This window comes from Zingiber officinale, chromosome 10B, assembly GCF_018446385.1.
Source record: "Zingiber officinale cultivar Zhangliang chromosome 10B, Zo_v1.1, whole genome shotgun sequence".
Lineage (NCBI taxonomy): Eukaryota > Viridiplantae > Streptophyta > Magnoliopsida > Zingiberales > Zingiberaceae > Zingiber > Zingiber officinale.
The window spans coordinates 26416731-26435721 of record NC_056005.1 but is presented as its reverse complement, the minus strand read 5'-3'; the positions used below and the strand labels follow the sequence as shown (position 1 = coordinate 26435721).

General features: G+C 36.5%; 1 protein-coding gene across 2 annotated transcripts; it reads left to right on the top strand.

Annotated features, from left to right (window-relative positions):
• The first annotated feature begins 12396 nt into the window (after nt 1-12396).
• LOC122029605 (amidase 1-like) lies at nt 12397-17826 on the top strand. 2 transcript variants are annotated; one of them, XM_042588669.1, is made up of 9 exons: nt 12397-12632; nt 12753-12905; nt 13047-13114; nt 13647-13772; nt 15239-15421; nt 15524-15671; nt 16681-16849; nt 17246-17380; nt 17468-17826. In XM_042588669.1, exons 1-9 carry the CDS (start codon nt 12502-12504, stop codon nt 17618-17620), a joined length of 1266 nt encoding a protein of 421 aa, XP_042444603.1. In that variant the 5' UTR covers nt 12397-12501; the 3' UTR covers nt 17621-17826. The 2 variants fall into 2 exon arrangements, with proteins under 2 accessions (XP_042444603.1, XP_042444602.1); XM_042588668.1 differs by having other exon boundaries at nt 12990-13114.
• Nucleotides 17827-18991: the final 1165 nt, after the last annotated feature.

The following is an 18991-nucleotide window of genomic DNA, read 5'->3' as shown; positions in this document are numbered from 1 at the left end:
TATTAGCCTCTGTAAGTACTCTGCAAATCTTCACATCTCCTCTCTCGATGATCTCTCGAATGAGATGGAAGCGTCGTAGTATATGTTTGGTCCGCTGGTGTGAGCGAGGTTCCTTCGCCTATGCTATAGCTCCATTGTTGTCACAATAGAGCTCAATAGGGTCAGCAATGCTAGGAACCACCCCAAGTTCAGTGATGAACTTGCGAATCCATACTGCCTCCTTTGCTGCCTCTGATGCAGCAATATACTCGGCCTCTGTCGTAGAATCAGCTACTGTGTCCTGCTTCGAACTCTTCCAGCTCACAGCACCACCATTAATGCAAAACACGAACCCCGACTGCGATCTATAGTCATCCTGGTCGGTCTGGAAGCTAGCATCACTGTAACCCTTTACAGCTAGCTCATCATTACCTCCATATATCAAGAAATATTATTTAGTCATTCTCAAGTACTTAAGAATATTCTTGACCGCTATCCAGTGACTTTCACCTGGATCTGACTGGTATCTGCTCGTCATGCTCAAAGCATACGAGACATCAGGTCGAGTACATAGCATGGCGTACATGATCGATCCTATGGCTGAGGCATAAGGGATCTGATCCATGCAGTCTCTCTCCTCTCTAGAAGAGGGACCTTGAGTCTTCGAAAGACTCATGCCATGTGACATCGGCAGAAATCCCTTCTTGGAGTTCTGCATGGCAAACCGAAGGAGTACCTTGTCAATGTATGTACTCTGACTTAGGCCAAGCAATCTCTTAGATCTATCTCTATAGATCTGTATCCCTAGAATGCGGGATACATCACCTAAGTCCTTCATTGAGAAGCAACTCCCTAGCCATGTCTTGACAGACTGAAGCATAGGGATGTCCTTCCCAATGAGCAGTATGTCATCCACATACAATATGAGGAAGACAACTATGTCCCCTACAACCTTCTTGTAGACACAAGGTTCATCTTCGTTCTTGATGAAACCAAACTATTTGATTGCATCATCGAATCGAAGATTCTAGCTCCGAGAAGCTTGCTTTAGTCCATAAATGGACCTATGCAGCTTGCATACTCTGCTAGTATGTTGTTGGATCTACAAAACCCTCAGGTTGTGTCATGTACACATCCTCGAGTAAGTTTCCATTCAGAAACGCGATTTTGACATCCATCTGCCATATCTCATAGTCATGGTAGGCTGCAATAGCAAGCATGATCCGAATGGACTTAAACATCGCTACTGGAGAAAAAGGTCTCATCATAGTCAATACCATGAATCTGCTTGAAACCTTTAGCTACCAAGCAACCCTTATAGATAAGTCCATCCATATCAGTCTTTCTCTTAAAGACCCACTTGCACCCAATGGGTTTTACCCCTTCAGGTGGATCAACCAAAGTCCATACTTGGTTAGTGTACATGGATTCCATCTCGGATCTCATGGCTTCTAGCCATTTCTCGGAATCTAGTCTTATCACAGCTTCCTGATAGGTGGTAGGCTCATCCTCTATGAGCATAACGTCATCATGGTTAGACAAGAGAAATGAGTATCTCTCAGGCTGACGATGTACCCTATCAGACCTGCGAAGAGGTATGTCTACTTGAACTGGTTGTTGTTCCTCAACTCTTTGTGGAACATCATCATCCACAACACTTTATGGTTCCAGTTCAATTTCCATCGAGGCATCAGTGCTATTGTTCGCATCTTGAACTTCTTCAAGTTCGAACGCGCTCCCACTAGTCTTTCTAGAAACAAAGTCCCTTTCTAGAAAGACCCCAGTCTTTGCCACAACTACCTTGTGCTGACTGGGAATATAGAAGTAATATCCCTTAGTTTCCTTGGGATATCCAATAAAGTAGCACTTGTCGGATTTGAGTCCTAATTTGTCTGAGACTTGAGTCGAACGTAAGCCTCACAACCCCAAATCCTCATGAAAGACACCTGGGCATCTCTCCCAGTCCATATCCTATATGGTGTCTTTATCACGGCCTTGGATGGAACTCGGTTGAGTATAAAAGCTGTCGTGTCTAGAGCATAGCCCCAAAGGTATGTCGGAAGATCTGTGTGACTCATCATAGATCGTACCATATCTAATAGGGTACGATTCCTCCTTTCGGATACACCATTCCACTGTAGTGTTCCAGGAGGAGTGAGTTGGGATAGAATACCACACTCAGCTAGGTAGTCATGAAACTCATGGCTAAGGTATTCTCCACCTCGATCGGATCGAAGTATCTTAATACTCTTGCCAAGCTGGTTCTGTACTTCATTCTTGAATTCTTTGAACTTTTCAAAGGATTCAGACTTATGTGTCATCAAGTACACATAACCATATCTACTGAAGTCATCAGTAAATGTGATGAAGTATCTATAACCGCCTCTAGCAGCAACATTGAAAGGGCCACATACATCACTATGTATGAGTCCTAACAAATCAGTTGCTCTCTCGCTATGCCCACTAAAGGGAGTCTTGGTCATCTTGCCTCGTAGGCATGACTCGCATATCTCATATGATTCAAAATCAAATGAGTCCAGCAAACCATCCTTATGGAGCTGGGATAAGCGCTTGTCATTTATATGACCTAAGCGACAGTGCCAGAGATAGGTTTGGTTCAGGTCATTTGACTTGAACCTCTTGGTATTTATGTTATAGATAGGGCTCTCAAGGTCTAGAATATAGAGTCCGTTTATCAGAGGTGCACTACAATAGAACATTTCGTTTAAATAGACGGAACAACATTTGTTCTTTATTATAAACGAAAAACCTTTCTTGTCCAAACAAGAAACAGATATAATGTTCTTAGTTAAAGCAGACACATAACAACAATCATCTAATTCTAGTACAAGCCCAGAGGGCAGAGATAGATGGTAAGTTCCTACAGCAATAGCAGCAACCCGTGCTCCATTGCCTACTCGTAGGTCTATCTCACCCTTCGTCAATGCCCTGCTATTTCTCAGCGCTTGTACATTAGTACAAATGTGCGAAGCACATCCGGTATCTAATACCCACGATGAAGAAATAGAGAGGTTGACTTCTATAACATGTATACCTGAAGTAGAAATCTTATTTCTCTTCTTCGTAAGATCTTCCAGGTATTCTTTGGAGTTCCTCTTCCAGTGCCTTGCTTGTCCTTGATATAGGTGATAAAGATGTTCAACCATATCGTAAGCGTCCATCAACTCATGTTGCTTCTGAAGCTCAGAGTTCATGGTCGCGAGCATAAGACAGGACACATCTAATGCGTCATCTTGATGCTTCTTGTAAGCATCTCGGTCTGCTCGCATGGCAGTAGCAAGAGGAGCCTCCAGAACGTACAGTTTACGTTCTTGGGTGAGAACTATTCTCAGGTTCCTGTACCAGTCCAGGAAATTTGCTCCGTTGAGCTTGTCCTTCTTAAGGACAGATCACAGAGAGAAGGTGTTCGTATTCGACATCATGGTAATCTACAACAGAAATAAATGCAGAAATAAATATCATATTCTTAATCATTTAATTAGGCCTTTAACTAAATGATGCTCCCACTGAATTCTATAATTCATGTGGGACAAGATTCACATCATACTAACCCTTGAGTTAGCTTTGGCTAATACGCCCAAGACTTAGTATGATCGGTAGGTAACGATTACCAATTACATCTCTATGCAACTCTTGTTTATAGGATCAAAATCCGCATTTATATTAAAACTCGAGTTAGCTTTGGCTAATACGCCCGAGAGTTAATATATATATGATTTTGACCTATCTTTCCAACCGTTGGAAAAATGCCTATAGTTATACTCGATCCAACCGAGTTAACTAGGAATACTCAATCTAATTGAGTTGTACTCACCCATGCGTTGATAGGCGGGACTAAGATTGTCCCTCCATACCCTACCATGATAGTATGTGTTGCTCTGCTTTGGCAGATTCAACAACAACATGCGATCGAGGTAGTGGTAGGTATCACGGCACGGTAGGCATTACGAGTTGACGTGATTTAGATCTAATCTAAACGATGATGCGTATCATATACTCGATAGATCTAATCTAATCGAAGGGTGCATCATGTGCATGACTTAGATCTAATCTAATCGTAAGACACTAATTAATTACTTAATTAACTAGCATGCATCACATACACACAAAACAATTAATTAAATAATTAATCAAATAATTTTGTGATTATGTCATGGCACTACTACGATCTTCTCAAGCCAATGAGAAGATCGGATGGTCAACCTAAGGTCAATAGCTTCTCAAGCTCCTTCCTTTTGACCACCTTGTGTTGCTCGCGCCTTCCTCGTAACTTCGTCCCGAGTGGATCTTCCACCGCTCCAATTTTTGTACATTACAATTTTAGAAACTCGAGTTACATTCGAGTCTAAATCTAATTTACAACAAGAATAAAATAGAAGGCATGACGCGCAGGTCGTGAATCAAAATACAGCACACACATCACATGACGGCACGCAGGCCGTATTATGAATTACAACACAAATCCAATCACATTGGGTCTTTTTGGGACATGACTATCACAAATTTAATATATAATTCAAAATTATATATTTTCATAATTTTCTGTAATTTTTTTATAATTTTTACAATTTTATGAGTAAATTTTTCCCGACGGTCCCGTTTAGCGTTTACGGGCACAATCGCGGAACGAATCCCCTTGCGGGGCCAGGGGCAGCGCCCCTACCCGCGATCTAACCATCGCGAGGGTTCCTTTGCGATCTAACAGCACCTAAGCCCGCTGTCCCAAAAAATTTTGGGGCGAAACTTTGCCGTTTTGGAAAATTCTTTTCGGTAGTCGAAGCCTACAAGTGTCGAAACACTTGTGCTTCGCTTCTACGAGAAAAATACCCATAAAAACTCTAAAAATGATAAAATTACAGAATATCACAAAACTGAATTTTTGTCATAAAAACAAAAACTAAACTCGTACAAGCTCCGCACGTGGCTCTGATACCACTGTTGGGTTTTTCGGGCCGCGAAAACCGCTTTTTCGCGTCACGGAAACCCCGAAACCCCCTAGCCGGATCCGTACGAAGAAAATTTTCGAAAATACGAGTACGAGTTTCAAACTATGATCTACAGTAGATCTACAAAGGAAAAACATTTTATACCTTCGATGCGTGCCCTTCGCGAATCCCGCTCGTCCAAGGTACGTCGGATCTCGTGATTGTCAACGTAGACAATCCTCTAGAAGTATCCACACGAACAAGATGTGTTCTCTAACACACAAGGATGGAGAAGAGAGCACCACAAGTGTGCTAGCACTCTCTAGGGCTCTCGGGTAGGATTGGAAGAAGAAGAAAGGAAAAGAAGAGAACACACTCCTCTAAAATCTCTATGTGACTTTCACTAACCTTTCTTCTTGGATTAGATTCACTCTCTTTTCTTCTCCCTTGCTTGAAACCCATGACCAAGAGAAGAGAAGGAGCAAGAAGAGAGCTTAGGAGGAGGAAGATCACTTGAATGAGAGTTACTCTTGCAAAATGAAACTCTTTTCATCTAATTAAGTGGTTTGTAACCTCCATGGGATACCAAGAGTCACAACTCTTGGTAACTCCCATGAGGTGGCACTTCACTTAAGTAACCATGATAATATGGAGCATCATCATTGGTCCACTTAATGCCAACTCACCAATGAGGTGGCATAAAGTCAAGTCAAACTTGACTCTTCATCTTCCTCTCAAGTCAAGTCAAACTTGACTTAATCTCTCTCATGGTTGATCTAATCCAACCATTTAATTCAAGCCAATTTAATATAATGAATCTAATTCATTTAATTAAATTGATTCAATGAGTCATAATCTAAATTAGACTCATTGAACACATGAATCAACTTGAGTCCAACTCAATTAGCCCAATTAGGATTACTCTTAATCCAATTTGATTCATCAAATGAATCTAATCCTTTTGGTTCATCATATGAACCTAATCTCCATCCACTTGTTCTTTGTGTGTGACCCAATAGGTTCTTGTAACGTTGGCAATGCCCCTAAACTCATTTAGAAACATAAGTAATGAGCGGTATCTAGCAATACATCATTACTACCCAAGTTACAAGAATGTTGAGATCCAACATCACCTTGTGACTACTAATTGTGACTCCTCACAATATATGACAAGTGTCCTTCTATCCTAGACATCTAGATTGATCAATGTGAGACATAGACCGTGTCATCCTCTGATCAATCTAAATCTTGAACCCCAAGTAGATTCACTCAATCAAATGAGCTCAATATCTCATATTGACTCATTTGGGCATGGTCATGCACTTCGTGGTCTCACTCTATCAAGAATACCGATGTCTCTCCCGTCATATAGGAGGGATAGATCCCATCTACATCACTCACATCCCTCCGCATAATTTGTTACATACCCAGTAATCGCCTTTATAGTCCACCCAGTTACGGGTGACGTTTGACGAAACTAAAGTACATAACTCCTTATGTAGGGAACCATGGTGACTTCAGGTCTAAGGACTAGTAGTCATACTAATAGCCACATGAGAAAGTATATGACACTCATATAACGATCCATGATACTTTCTCATGGCGGGTCATTCAGTATACATTCTCCAATGCATACCCATGTGTCAACTTGATATCTCTATATCCATGACTTGTGAGATCAAGTCATCGAGTTGACCTACATGCTAGTCTTATTGCATTAACATTGTCCCTGAATGTTAATACTCGACTAGAAATTATTAAGAGTAGTGTTCCCTATATCATCTCACTATCGGTTCAACTAACCGATTGATATAGGTGAGAACCTTCTACTCAAGGACGTTATTATACTTAGTTTATTTGGCACCAATATAAGTAAGTATAATAACCAAAAACCAAATGCCTTTATTTATATAGAATATGATACAACAAGTCCAAAATACAATCATCAAATGATTGGCTCTAGGGCTCTAGCTAACACAAACAATACATAAATCACCAATGTTATCACTTGAACGTGTATGTCATCTTCAACATAAGACCATGCTTGATTTCCATTCTAGAAATATCTTTTTCCTGTGAAAGTGTAAAAAACTTTATCAGGCTACCCACAAAAAATATAGAGTAAGATTGCAAAAAACTAAGTGTCATATATTTACTAACAAATAGGTAAGTTAAAACATTGAAACATCATTTTAATGAAATGAATAAATAACAGCTACTTTATAGCTTCTTTGCAGTTGTATCTGTTGTGGCATTTTGTATAACAATGACTATACTTTGACATACGTGTTTCAACTTACAATGGTATCCTCTTAGTCCTCATACGACCTAGCTAACTACGCACTTTAAGAGCATTTATTGCATTTCCTTTATCAAGATTTGACTCGTTAATGTCAAAAGTTTGGATTGGATTAATAATTCATTTGTATGCTTGGCAATACTTTCCCATCTTGAAATACTTGTCGCAAAAATCATACAATGATAATGACTTCAACTCAATAACGTTGTAAGCATGCTTGCATGGATTCTTATTGATCTGCCAAGCTCTGCATGTGTTGAATCGATCGCATGTGAGGGGGGGGGTGAATCATATGATTTTCAAAATTTTTCTTTTCGGTTTTAAAAACAAAGTAGAGTACACATCGAAATATTAAAAGGAAAAGCCAACACCAAAAACACACAAGTGGTTTATTTGATTCAGAGCTTTCGGCAACTCCTACTCCAAGACCTAGGTCCCACGAACCTATCGATGGGTAATTCACTAAAGACCTCTTCTGGTACCTCTAAAAGAAGGAATCGAGTACAAATAAAATTAGAGAAATGCAACAGGCTGCACTTCCCGTTGGAGAAATTAAGTACAAAAATATAACTTGTTACTAACACGTAAGGATCGAGTGTGAGAGCGTTCATGTGTTAGTGTCAGTCTATCAACCGTGATTGGAAGCCTTCGAAACAGTCGTCGGGCGTAGTAGCTTCATAGCAGAGTCGTAGCAAAAGCCTGGAGTAGTCGAAAGCTTAAATGAACGCACAGTAGCTCGTATATCAGTTGTGTTCCAATGCCTTCTCAAGACAGCCTTATAAAAGGCATGGAAGGCACCTTCCATAGCCATGGAAGGCACCTCTAATGAGGCAAATTCGATCTTGAATAGCCCGACACTTATCCACGACTTCAGCCAAAATTTATCCTACGGAAGGCGCCTTCAATAAACAGTACTAAGGTGCCTTCACTGCTTGAAGGCGCCTTTGGACACTATTCATCCGAAGGTAACTTTTCTCCTTTTATTTTGCAAAACAATGTTAGTCCAAATAACTTGCAAAACAAGTATTAAGATAAATAATAATTTAATAATAAAGAGCAATAATTAGTTCCTATCCTCCTAGGAATTAGTCAAGGTCTTAGCTTAAGGATCTCAAATGAACCTAAACTGGATCGATGCCAACTGTCCCTTCAACCGGGGCGCGTCCTTACTTGGTCACTCTCCTCAAGTGACTTATCTTAACTTACCAGTTTGCCAGATATTCGGTCAGTCTGTCGACCTATCTGGACTTCATGCCAGCTATCCGGTCGGCCCATTGACTTAGCTAGACTTCGCACCAGCTATCCGATCGGCCCGTTGACCTAGCTGGACTTCGCACTAGGTATCTGGTCGACTCGTTGACCTAGCTGGATTTCCTACCAAATATTCGATTGGCCTATCGACCTATCTGGACTTCGTACTGCACACTTAATCATGTGGTTAGATCACAATATAACCTAACTTAACTTATTTGTTATTTATCAAAATCTTATTTAGACCATTAGTGCAAACTGCACCAATAACATGAACAACTGTTATCCATTAAATCAATAGCAAAGGATTTTCACCATTAACTATCTCAAACTTCCAATTATATGACCAATGCACTATTAAATTGCAGGATTCAGAATAAACACTATCTCAAACCATTGCTAATGCCGATTCACATCACAGAAGCATCATGTTCATGATTTACATGCGTATGTGGTCCACCTAGCCACAATAGGGAGATAACGAGCTGGTTTAACCCAATTATTCCAATATTCGACTGTAATATTATTCATAATACCCCATCTATGACCAAAAAATAAATCATTTGCCCAACTTTGTGGTTGGGAATGTGCAATAAATCCAATGGCAAGTAGCGTGGAGTGTATGATATTGCTTATATGTTGTTCATGCTCTTGCAAAGATGGAGCATATGTAGCTTTCTTAAATACTGAAGACCAGTGCTTTTTGTTATGTTTTGGATAACTTCACAACACTTAGAATGACAAAAATAAAAGACATTTCAGATTCAAAAGATTCATAAATTTCCCTTAAAACATATATTAATATAAAGATTAAAATAAAAATTTTCTAAACGAAAGTAAGTAATTAATTTACTTACTTTACAAAATTATCCACTAAATGCCTTAAACAATATGGATGGTGACTACTCACAAATAGTTGCTCAATTGCCTTCATAATCCTTGGGTGTCTGTCAGAGAAAAATGTGAACTCGTTGAATAGAATGCTTTGACATGAAAGTATGATATTTCTCAAATGATAACAAAACCATTCCCAATTAGCATCATTCTCTGCATCCACTACAAAATAAGTAATTATGAAAAGATCATCATTGGCATCCTTCGACACAACAACTAGGATACTACCTTTATACTTATTTTTTATATGCATCCCATTAAAAAAATCAACAGCCTACAACTAGTAACAAAATCAACTACATATACATGGAAACAAATGAATAACCATCAACATTTATTAGTTACGGGATCAATCTCGCACTCAACAACATTACTAGGATTTGTTTCTCGAATAGCATGACAATACCATCTTAGCTTGTCGCAACATACCTTCTCTGTGCTATGAATATCATGTATCGCTAAGTCCTTGTCTTTCCACACTTTGTGGTAGTCTAACTCTATCCCATAATCTTTTTACAAGTCTTTTTGAATTGTACAAGGGTGATAAGAGGGCTCTGCTCTCAGTTTATCTTTCACCACATTAGCAATCCAAGTTGCATCAGCTTTAGGATGTCCTCTACTAAGTAGATTGTTCTCACCACATGTATGCCGTAAGTTGCATTTTTGAATCTCAAATATACTATCTGCTTTATATTTTGAAGCATAAATTCTCTATCCACAACTCTTTTTACTACAAATAGCAATAATCTTCTAACTATCATTTTTTCGATAAAAAATGAACGTCTTATAGCAACAGCATAGTTTTAACACATCTTCTAAAATCAGCAACATCCTTGAATTTTTGCCCTTCGCCATGGATACAATTAATCCAAGCATCTAGAGTATTCGGCAACGGGTCTATTCAATCTCCTCATCACTCCTTGATTGTGTGTGTTTCTGCTCAATTGTTACCAGTTTGATACAAAATTATCAAGATGCATTGAACAAAAATAAGTATAAAAAGGTATACACCATACATATATAATGAAAGTAATAAATGTAAATATGATTAGTAGTGTTAACTAAATGATATCATATCCACTTATACTAGATGTAACATAAAATATTATCAAAATCATAATATGAAAAGGGATATAATAATCTACCTCCCAAAATTTAGGTTGTCGACATGTTCGTTTCTACTCTCTACTCTCAAATTGATCATACTGAGCTTTATACATATATGAAGATGTATCATATTAAGGACATCATCATCATTGTTCAAAGTCACATACATCTTATGTTGCAGAGATACGTGTTGTAGAATCATAGATTCAAGATTAATCTCTGCACATTTGTTGCCAAGACTCACAAATATATCTATTATTAAACTATAATCACTAAAAATTGAAATCAGAAACAACTGCTTCTTACACTTACAACTACCCAAAAATACAAGGTTGCAAGGCCCACTTTCAGAATCCATTTTCGACCTAATCAACAAAAACACTACATTCAATTCATAATATAAAAACCAAAGATCAAAACTTCATTCATATAAAATTCAAGATAAAAAATAAATTTTCTATAGAATTCTTAAAAATTGAACAATGTTTCGATTCAAAACTAAACAATAAAAATTGGACATGAAATCAACTACTATAAAGAATTTTCAGATAATCACTCCACAATGGACAAATATAATCAAAAAACTAAACCTAAATATTGGGCATGAAATCGATAGCAAAAAACTAAGGCACTGTTTCACTTTAATTGACAAGAAATTGCACAACCCCAATCAGAAATATAACCCTAAATCTCATGGAATTATTCAATTGAAAATGATCAAACACAAATCTACTCATAAAGGTGCAATTTAAATGGAAAAAAAATCATACTTTTTTCTCTTGTTCACTAGTTTTCCCTTGGTTTGAATAAAGTAAGGTGCTGCTTCACTTCAAAGGTCTAATTGCCTCTCTGATTTCGGCCATCAACTCCATTCGATGGGTATGGTTGTCGATAGTTTAGGGTAAAAACCGATGTTGGGAATCGGGAGCAAAAAATGTATTAGGGGGGTTTAATTAAATTTGAGGGTAATGAGGTAAATTTCTATCCATTAGGGAGTTAAAATAAAGGCATCTGTTTGTTAGGGAGTGAAAATGGATTTTATCTAACACAGGGACCTATTAGGGAGTTAGAATTGTCATTAGGATTTAAAGACAACTTCTCTAAAAATAAATAACATTTTATTATTATTTCACTTTAAAAGACTGACACCCCATTAAGGTCGTCAATTTAGATTGAAGTTGTCGGATTGGCCTGCCCCTCTCCCCCAAACAATTTAAGTAGATTGAGTTAAAATTTTATCAACCCAAGTCTATCGCGGGCCAGCCCGTCTAGATCCACGCAAGTCAACTCGTGACAGGCTTGGGTTGACTCGTAGATTGAGAAACACATATAAGTCAATTTTATGTCAATTTATTAACTTTCTTTATTTTAATTTTGAAATAAAATAGTATTTTTTATCAAACATAAGTACTCATTTCTGTCTATTTATATTTAAAATATTTATTTTTAGATTTGATTGTTACTTAAGTAAATCGTTAGATATAAAACTTTTTAATTTTTTTAACAATTTTTTATGGGTCCGCCGATTGGTTCGTCTAATCCGTAATCCACAACTCTTCTTGGATTAAGTTAGATTAAAGATTTATCAATCTCAAGAAAATGAGTCAGTCAATCCTATCATGAATTAATCCATCTGACAACTCTACACCCCCATCATATTTAAAATTTATTCAACAATTATTTTTATAATAGGAAAGTATATCACATAATTTATTATGCTTTTCATCCACACTTCCATATTAAATTATATTTAAATTTAAAATATTTTACCTTAGAAAATATTTTTCATAACATCAATTTACTAATTTTTATATCTTTATACCATTAAAAAATTATTGATTTTTTTTCCTCTCACAGACACATTCACTTTGTTTATATTTTTTTATATTGTGAAAAAAAAAATGAAATGAGCGTGAAAAAAAATTGTGAACTCTAGCCTGACACTACTGAAAACGAGAGGCGGAGTTGGGATAAGGAGCCACAAGAGAAAGCGAGGGAGAAGGGGAAGCTGCTGCGCTGCGCGACATGGCGCTGAAACCAAACCTTGATCCCTTCGGGGCCTTCCTCAACAATCTGCGACTCCTTCCGCCGCCATCTTCTTCCCCCGATCAACCCCCTCCCCTACTCCGTGGCCTCACATTCGCTGTCAAAGACATGTGCCTCTCCTCCTCCTCCTCGTCCTCCTCTCTACTTGCTGCGTCATTTACCTTCCGATTGACCATCTTTTTTCTCATTTCTTTCATATCACGTTTTTCTTATGCTGTTTCTGGTTCTAGATTCGACATTACCGGCTGCACTACCGGGTTTGGGAACCCCGACTGGGCTAGGACGCATACGGCACCGACCTTCACTGCTCCCTCTGTACTGGCCGTTCTCGAAGCTGGTGCGACATGCGTGGGTAAAACTGTCATGGACGAGATGGCATACAGGTTAAAAGCAGGCATACTGCTTATTTTTCTATGAATTTGATAGAACTATTTTATCTATTGGAAAAGTAACAAAATTTGATGCAGCATTAATGGAGAAAACTATCATTATGGCACTCCAACTAATCCATGTGCCCCTGATAGAGTCCCTGGCGGATCATCAAGTGGATCTGCAGTAGCGGTTGCTGCAAATCTAGTTGACTTTTCACTAGGTTTTTGCACCAAATTTCTTCTCGTATTTATTCTAATAAATTATTTATTCTTATGCTGATTTTTATGGATGCAAATACCTACACAGTTCACTTAATGAGGTCGAGTAATTATAAAGCAAATGAACTTGAAGACCATTTTTCTTCCAAATCAATCAAACGAGGCCCTCATCCTTGAAGTCTTACAATCAAGACCATGACAAGAAAAAAATCACAAGTTTATTGCTAAAACTATAGTTTGGTCAAAAGATTAATGTGCAATGAAAACCATATAGAATTAATTTTGTTCAAGATAATTCATTATAAAAAAATCAAGGGTAAGTTTCAGATTTTATTTTTCTTGGGCTTGATATGGAGTTTCTGAAATGAGGGTCGTGTTTGATTCAAGGCCTTTTTTATGTTGTTTGTCTGTAATTATTTATATGAACCAGTTGTTTAGTATCATTATTATTGTTTGTAAATTCAACAAGGAGAAACAATCCTAGCATATCCATTATATCAGTATGAACACCTTTACATGCTTATGTTTCTGTAGGAACTGATACCGGTGGAAGTGTTAGAGTTCCTGCTTCTTATTGTGGAATTTTTGGTTTCCGCCCTTCGCATGGCATTATTTCCACAGTAGGTGTAACTCCAATGGCACAAATCTTTGACACTGTAGGTAAGGATCAAACTTCATTCTTTCAATGCAATTTACTCTAGTTGATTTATTTTATGCTTTCATTACAGTGTAAGGCCCTCACTATATATGCATTAATCATAGGAGAAACCAAATCATGAAGGAAAGTGGTTCTTCACCAAATGCCAAAATCTGAATATGCTTTTTATTGCATGGATATTGTACCTATTAGTATTCAGAATCTATTCTTTTATCATAAAATTTGAAAATACTCTAGGTTCCACAAGGTGCAGTGATCTAGATATGCATCAACTTCATACTTGAAGAATGATCCATGAAAAGATTGATTTTTTATGTTTTCAGATTTTACATAGAAGTGTAGAACTCTCCAATACCATCCAATAATAAATTTATTAAATATTACAAGTTTAGATTAAAAAATCACAGAAATCACCTCTCAAGTAAGGATGAGGGTCTCTTTACTAGACTGGATGTCTTCATTTTCTTGTGTTTCTCAAGGCCATTCAGATTTGTAAGACAAGTTGTCTCTGAGATATAACTGGGACATATATTATTAAAGTTATCTTGCAGTTACTCATCATATTTTTTTTCTCATATGTATTCTACTTTATTTTTGAGATTACCAAGATCATTTGAATAACAACTAAACTATGCAACACGTTTTAAGTCAGATATTAATGAAGACTATTTTTGTGAACAATTGCTTAGGGCATCTTCTCACAGTCATGTCGCTTAAAACATCTGTATGACACTAAAGAAGCAACTTCTCTGTTTTGATTTTAGTCATTCTTGCTTCCTCTCTCATATAGGTATCTACCTGTCACTGCATAATGCATTATAGAATTTAATGTACGTGTATACTTATATGAACCTGATCTGACCTGTCAGATTGTGGATATTGAACATTTTGGTTGTTTGCCTTACAGCTTGAAAGCTGTTTAGTGGTATTTTAAACTTAACCTTTGTAGCGTTATTTCAAGCTTGGACATGATTAAATCTATATAATAAGCTAATTGGAAAGGAATAAGAAAAGTGCATCCATCTACATTTCACATCCCTCTATTTGGTCTTATGTTAGTTTTTTATTACATTTTTTTGGAAGGTAACATATAGGTCAAAATCTGCTAGGGTGTGAAGAGAATAATGAAAGTAGGGTTTATAGAGTAAAACGGATGAACTTGTCTAATCTTGGACAAAGATTCTATCATAGATGACCCATCTATAAATCTCTTTATGGAGCTGTCATCTACGACCATTGGTTCCTTCTTGTTGGATTATCATCCATACATATAAGAAATAATATGGTTTGATGGTAAAAATTAGTTATGTTTGGATGAGATCCACAACAAGGCAGAATGATTGTCATAGATGAAAGCTCTGTAGAGGGATCTTCTATAGAATGCTTGTCCCTAATCTTCACTTGAAGATTGTTTACTTTAATTTTATCTTCAAGTTCATAGACTTGATTTACAATTAAATATTGTCAGGATGGTTTGCTAGAGACCCTATTACCCTGACTAGGGTAGGCCAGGTTCTGCTGCCGTCATCATCCAACACAACAGGATTACCAACACAATTTGTTGTTCCAGGCGATTGCTTCGAGTATTTGGGTTCTCCCAGTGATAAAGTCTCTCAAATTCTCAAAAATTCTGTGAAAAAGATATTTGGTTGTGAGTTCTTAGTTCTTACCTCACAAAATTAGTTTTTACACTCATCACCAGATTATCCTATCATTACTTTGTTTCTCAAATAATTATTACAAACTTCTGCAGCTAGTTTACTTAATGATGTAAATCTTGGTGACTACATTTACCATAATGTTCCAAGTTTGCTGAAGTTCATTAGTGGGTTATATGCAAATCAAGAATCTACTGTACCAGTTCTTGCAGCTCTCTCACATGCCATGCGGCTACTTCAAAGGTCTAGCACTCTAGATATTATTTGTCCGTATCTCTAGCTATTGGCTATCTATATTTTCATGGATATTTATCCCCCATTAGTGCTAAGCTGTTTCTTGTATTGTAATGGCTCGAACTACTGAAACTGTTTAGTCTGGAAGCACCATAACATTGATAGATAGTCCAGTGCAGTAATAGCAGTCTGCTCTTGCTTCATCCATGTGCAACCAACAAGAACATTAAATCCTATAGCATTCCAAGTGCATCAAAGGCATTAATGGTAACATGGCAATATATCTAACGTCATAAATTTAGAATTAAATAGTATTAGGATTAAATCAATACAATATGGAGTTTCTATAAACAATGACCAAAATGTGTTTCTTATGATTCCAATGTCATTATTGCCATAAGATATCCAGTCTATCCAAAGAAGAACTGATTACTAATAAGTGCTTGAAATTTAATTCACAGAAGATTTTTTTATCATGGTCAGGCCACTACCTGTTCAACAAAACTATTAATGTTTGAACAACAGTTACCATTGGAATTTGATCATTTATGCATATCGTAGTATATTATGGCCTAGTACTTCGTATTCCACTAAAACACCATATTCTGTTGTGCAATTTTTTAAAGAAAAACTATTAAATAACTTCCTTTCATCTATGGTCACATATCCTCTTATATATATATAGTTCAGTAGAAATTTTCACATCAACGAGCTGCTCATGTAGCAACTCTTGGAGCTTATGTATGTTCTGTGGAGACCATGTCATTTTCATAATGTTCTTGACAATTTGTTCGACCAATAGAGTACCAATATACACTTAATGATGTAAAAGAGTCGAGAACAATAATGAACGCCAGCCATCATATCCCAGTATGATGGATTGATTCAGTTTGTGATTAGAGCCCTGCTTCAAACTATTATAGTGATTCTTTTCTTTTGTCCATTGCCTACTAATGTATCTTGAGATAATCTAAATTATTTTTGTTACAAGTTATTCTGCATTCTCTTCTTTCTGTAGATTTGAGTTCAAAACAAATCATGAAGCTTGGTTGAATTCAACAAAACCTACTTTAGGTCCTGGAATACTGGAGCGGGTATCTGAAGCTCTTAATGCAACATATGAAGACTTGGAAATATGTCATCCTATAAGAAGCGAGCTTCAAGTGTCATTGTCGAACCTTTTGCAGGTACCCTGAAAACTATCCAATAGTTATTCCTTTTATTATTGCACATTCTTCGAATGTGATACAAATGTTAATTATATTGAACGTTTTAAGTTTCTCTACCTTCACTAGTTAAACTGCATTTTTCTTCTTTGGTCTATTGTGATGTGTAGTCCATGTACTAAAAGATCTGGTAGATTTATCTAGGCATGCTATGCAATTGTGGTAGAACTATAAAAGGACTGGATAAACTGATGGATGTTCAATTTTTGATATTGTCAACAATTGATCGTGTCTAGTAGTGATTAAGAACTAGAGTTCAATTGGAAGAGAGAACCCGAATCTTCAGTTGCGCATTACTATAATTTGAGAATGTAACCAATTCATTTTTTTCCCTTCCTCATTTTTTTTTGGTCACAGGACAACGGAGTTCTTGCACTGCCTACAATTCCTGGCGCCCCACCTAAATTAAACATGGAGGTCGATAAGCTGGGCAACTTTCGATCTAAGGCATTTTCCTTGCTTTCTATTGCTGGAATGTCTGGATATTGCCAGGTACCCAAGTAAATATGTTCATGGTTTCGCTATTTTTCTCTTTATAATACTACCGGATGGCAAGCTCACTGGTATCATGGTGCCCAGATTTCTATACCACTTGGGATGCATGATGGCCTTCCTGTGTCCGTTTCCCTTTTAGCGAAGCATAATTCAGATCTTTTTCTACTAAATCTAGCTCAAACACTTTATGGCGCCCTTAAGGAGCAAGCAAGCATAGCTTGGGAAGATGCTAATTAAGTGTAATTATCAAAAGAGAAGTTGTTTATTTGAGTCTTTTGTACACTATGATCTCTAGTTTCGTTTGAATTTTCCCCATTTGTTATTCTAAAAAAAATTAAAGATAATTAATGTATACTTTATCATTAACACTCATGATTTCTTGATGTTGTAAGTTTATGTAAATGGAGTTATATAATTGAATCCTTTCAGCGATTGTTGGACCACTGCTAGAAGGATATCTGAAACAAATATGTGAGATCTCACCATTAATATGGTACCACAGCATTAGCATTTGAAAGCTTGGTGATTTTACATTCATTCCACAAATTTGTTTGCCCATTTCCAATAGAGCAAGGTTTTGATATTGCAAATATCTTTCATTTTGAAAAAAAAAAAAAAAATCAAATCCATATTTGAGGATGTATTACTTCCTCTAAAATCTTGTTGAAAAATGAGTACATCATCAATTACCGATCTTATGCTCTATTTTCACTCTGCGGTCAGGAGGGAAAGGAATTAACACTGGGAAAAAAAATCTCCAATGGAAACAAAGTAAAGGAATACAAAAAGAAAAAAAAATGAGAAGTTGATCCGTTTCCGTTAAAACTAAGCATTTGGTTAAAATGGAATAGAATTAATCAAAAAATAAGTTAGCATTTAGTTAGAATGAATTGAATTAATCAAAATTGATCTAATCAAATTCAAATTTTTTTTTAGACAAATGGAACGGATCCAAGTTTATCATAAAATTAAATATATTGATATAAAATTGGTTAATTCAATAACTATTAATTTAATTTTTTGTTAAAAGAAAAATTAATTATAATTTACCGTTCCTTTATCAACAATCGGCTGCTAGCAAGCAGTGTTGTATGTATTTAATTGATTATCCTAAATTGATTATTCTTAATTTATAAATATTAGTTGACTGTGCCACTCGACTACATATTTCTTTTAACGGTCACAAATCTACACCAACAATCAACTGATGATAATGTATTAGTCAATTATAAGTAGTTTAGATTTTTTTTTTATTTCATTTTAATGGTTTAGCTGAGTTTAAAATTTTATAATTAGACTGAATTGAATAAATCAAAATACATAAGTTTTTTTTTTAAAAAAAAATAACATTTTGAATTAAGCTAATCAAAATTTCAAATTAAATTGGTTTGGTAAGTTATTTCGATTTAATCAAGATTTTGCTGACCACTAGTTGTCATTGTGACCAGTTTGTCATGAGGTCGTAGGCGAGTTCATGATGACAATGTCCAACCGTGAGCTGTTAGTGAGATCGAGGGGCAAAGACAAAATAAATATGTTGCCTAATTGTTACGAGGTCACAATGGATGTACATGATCGCGAACTATCGAAGAGGCGGCAAGTGCCTTG

Bases quoted from the DNA above. Each gene is read 5' to 3' on its own strand.
- LOC122029605 (XM_042588668.1), top strand. From the start codon at position 12,502: ATGGCGCTGAAACCAAACCTTGATCCCTTCGGGGCCTTCCTCAACAAT. The intron at 15,672-16,680 runs GTCTAGCACTCT...TTCTTTCTGTAG, and splicing joins GCCATGCGGCTACTTCAAAG to ATTTGAGTTCAAAACAAATC. The intron at 16,850-17,245 runs GTACCCTGAAAA...TTTTGGTCACAG, and splicing joins CATTGTCGAACCTTTTGCAG to GACAACGGAGTTCTTGCACT.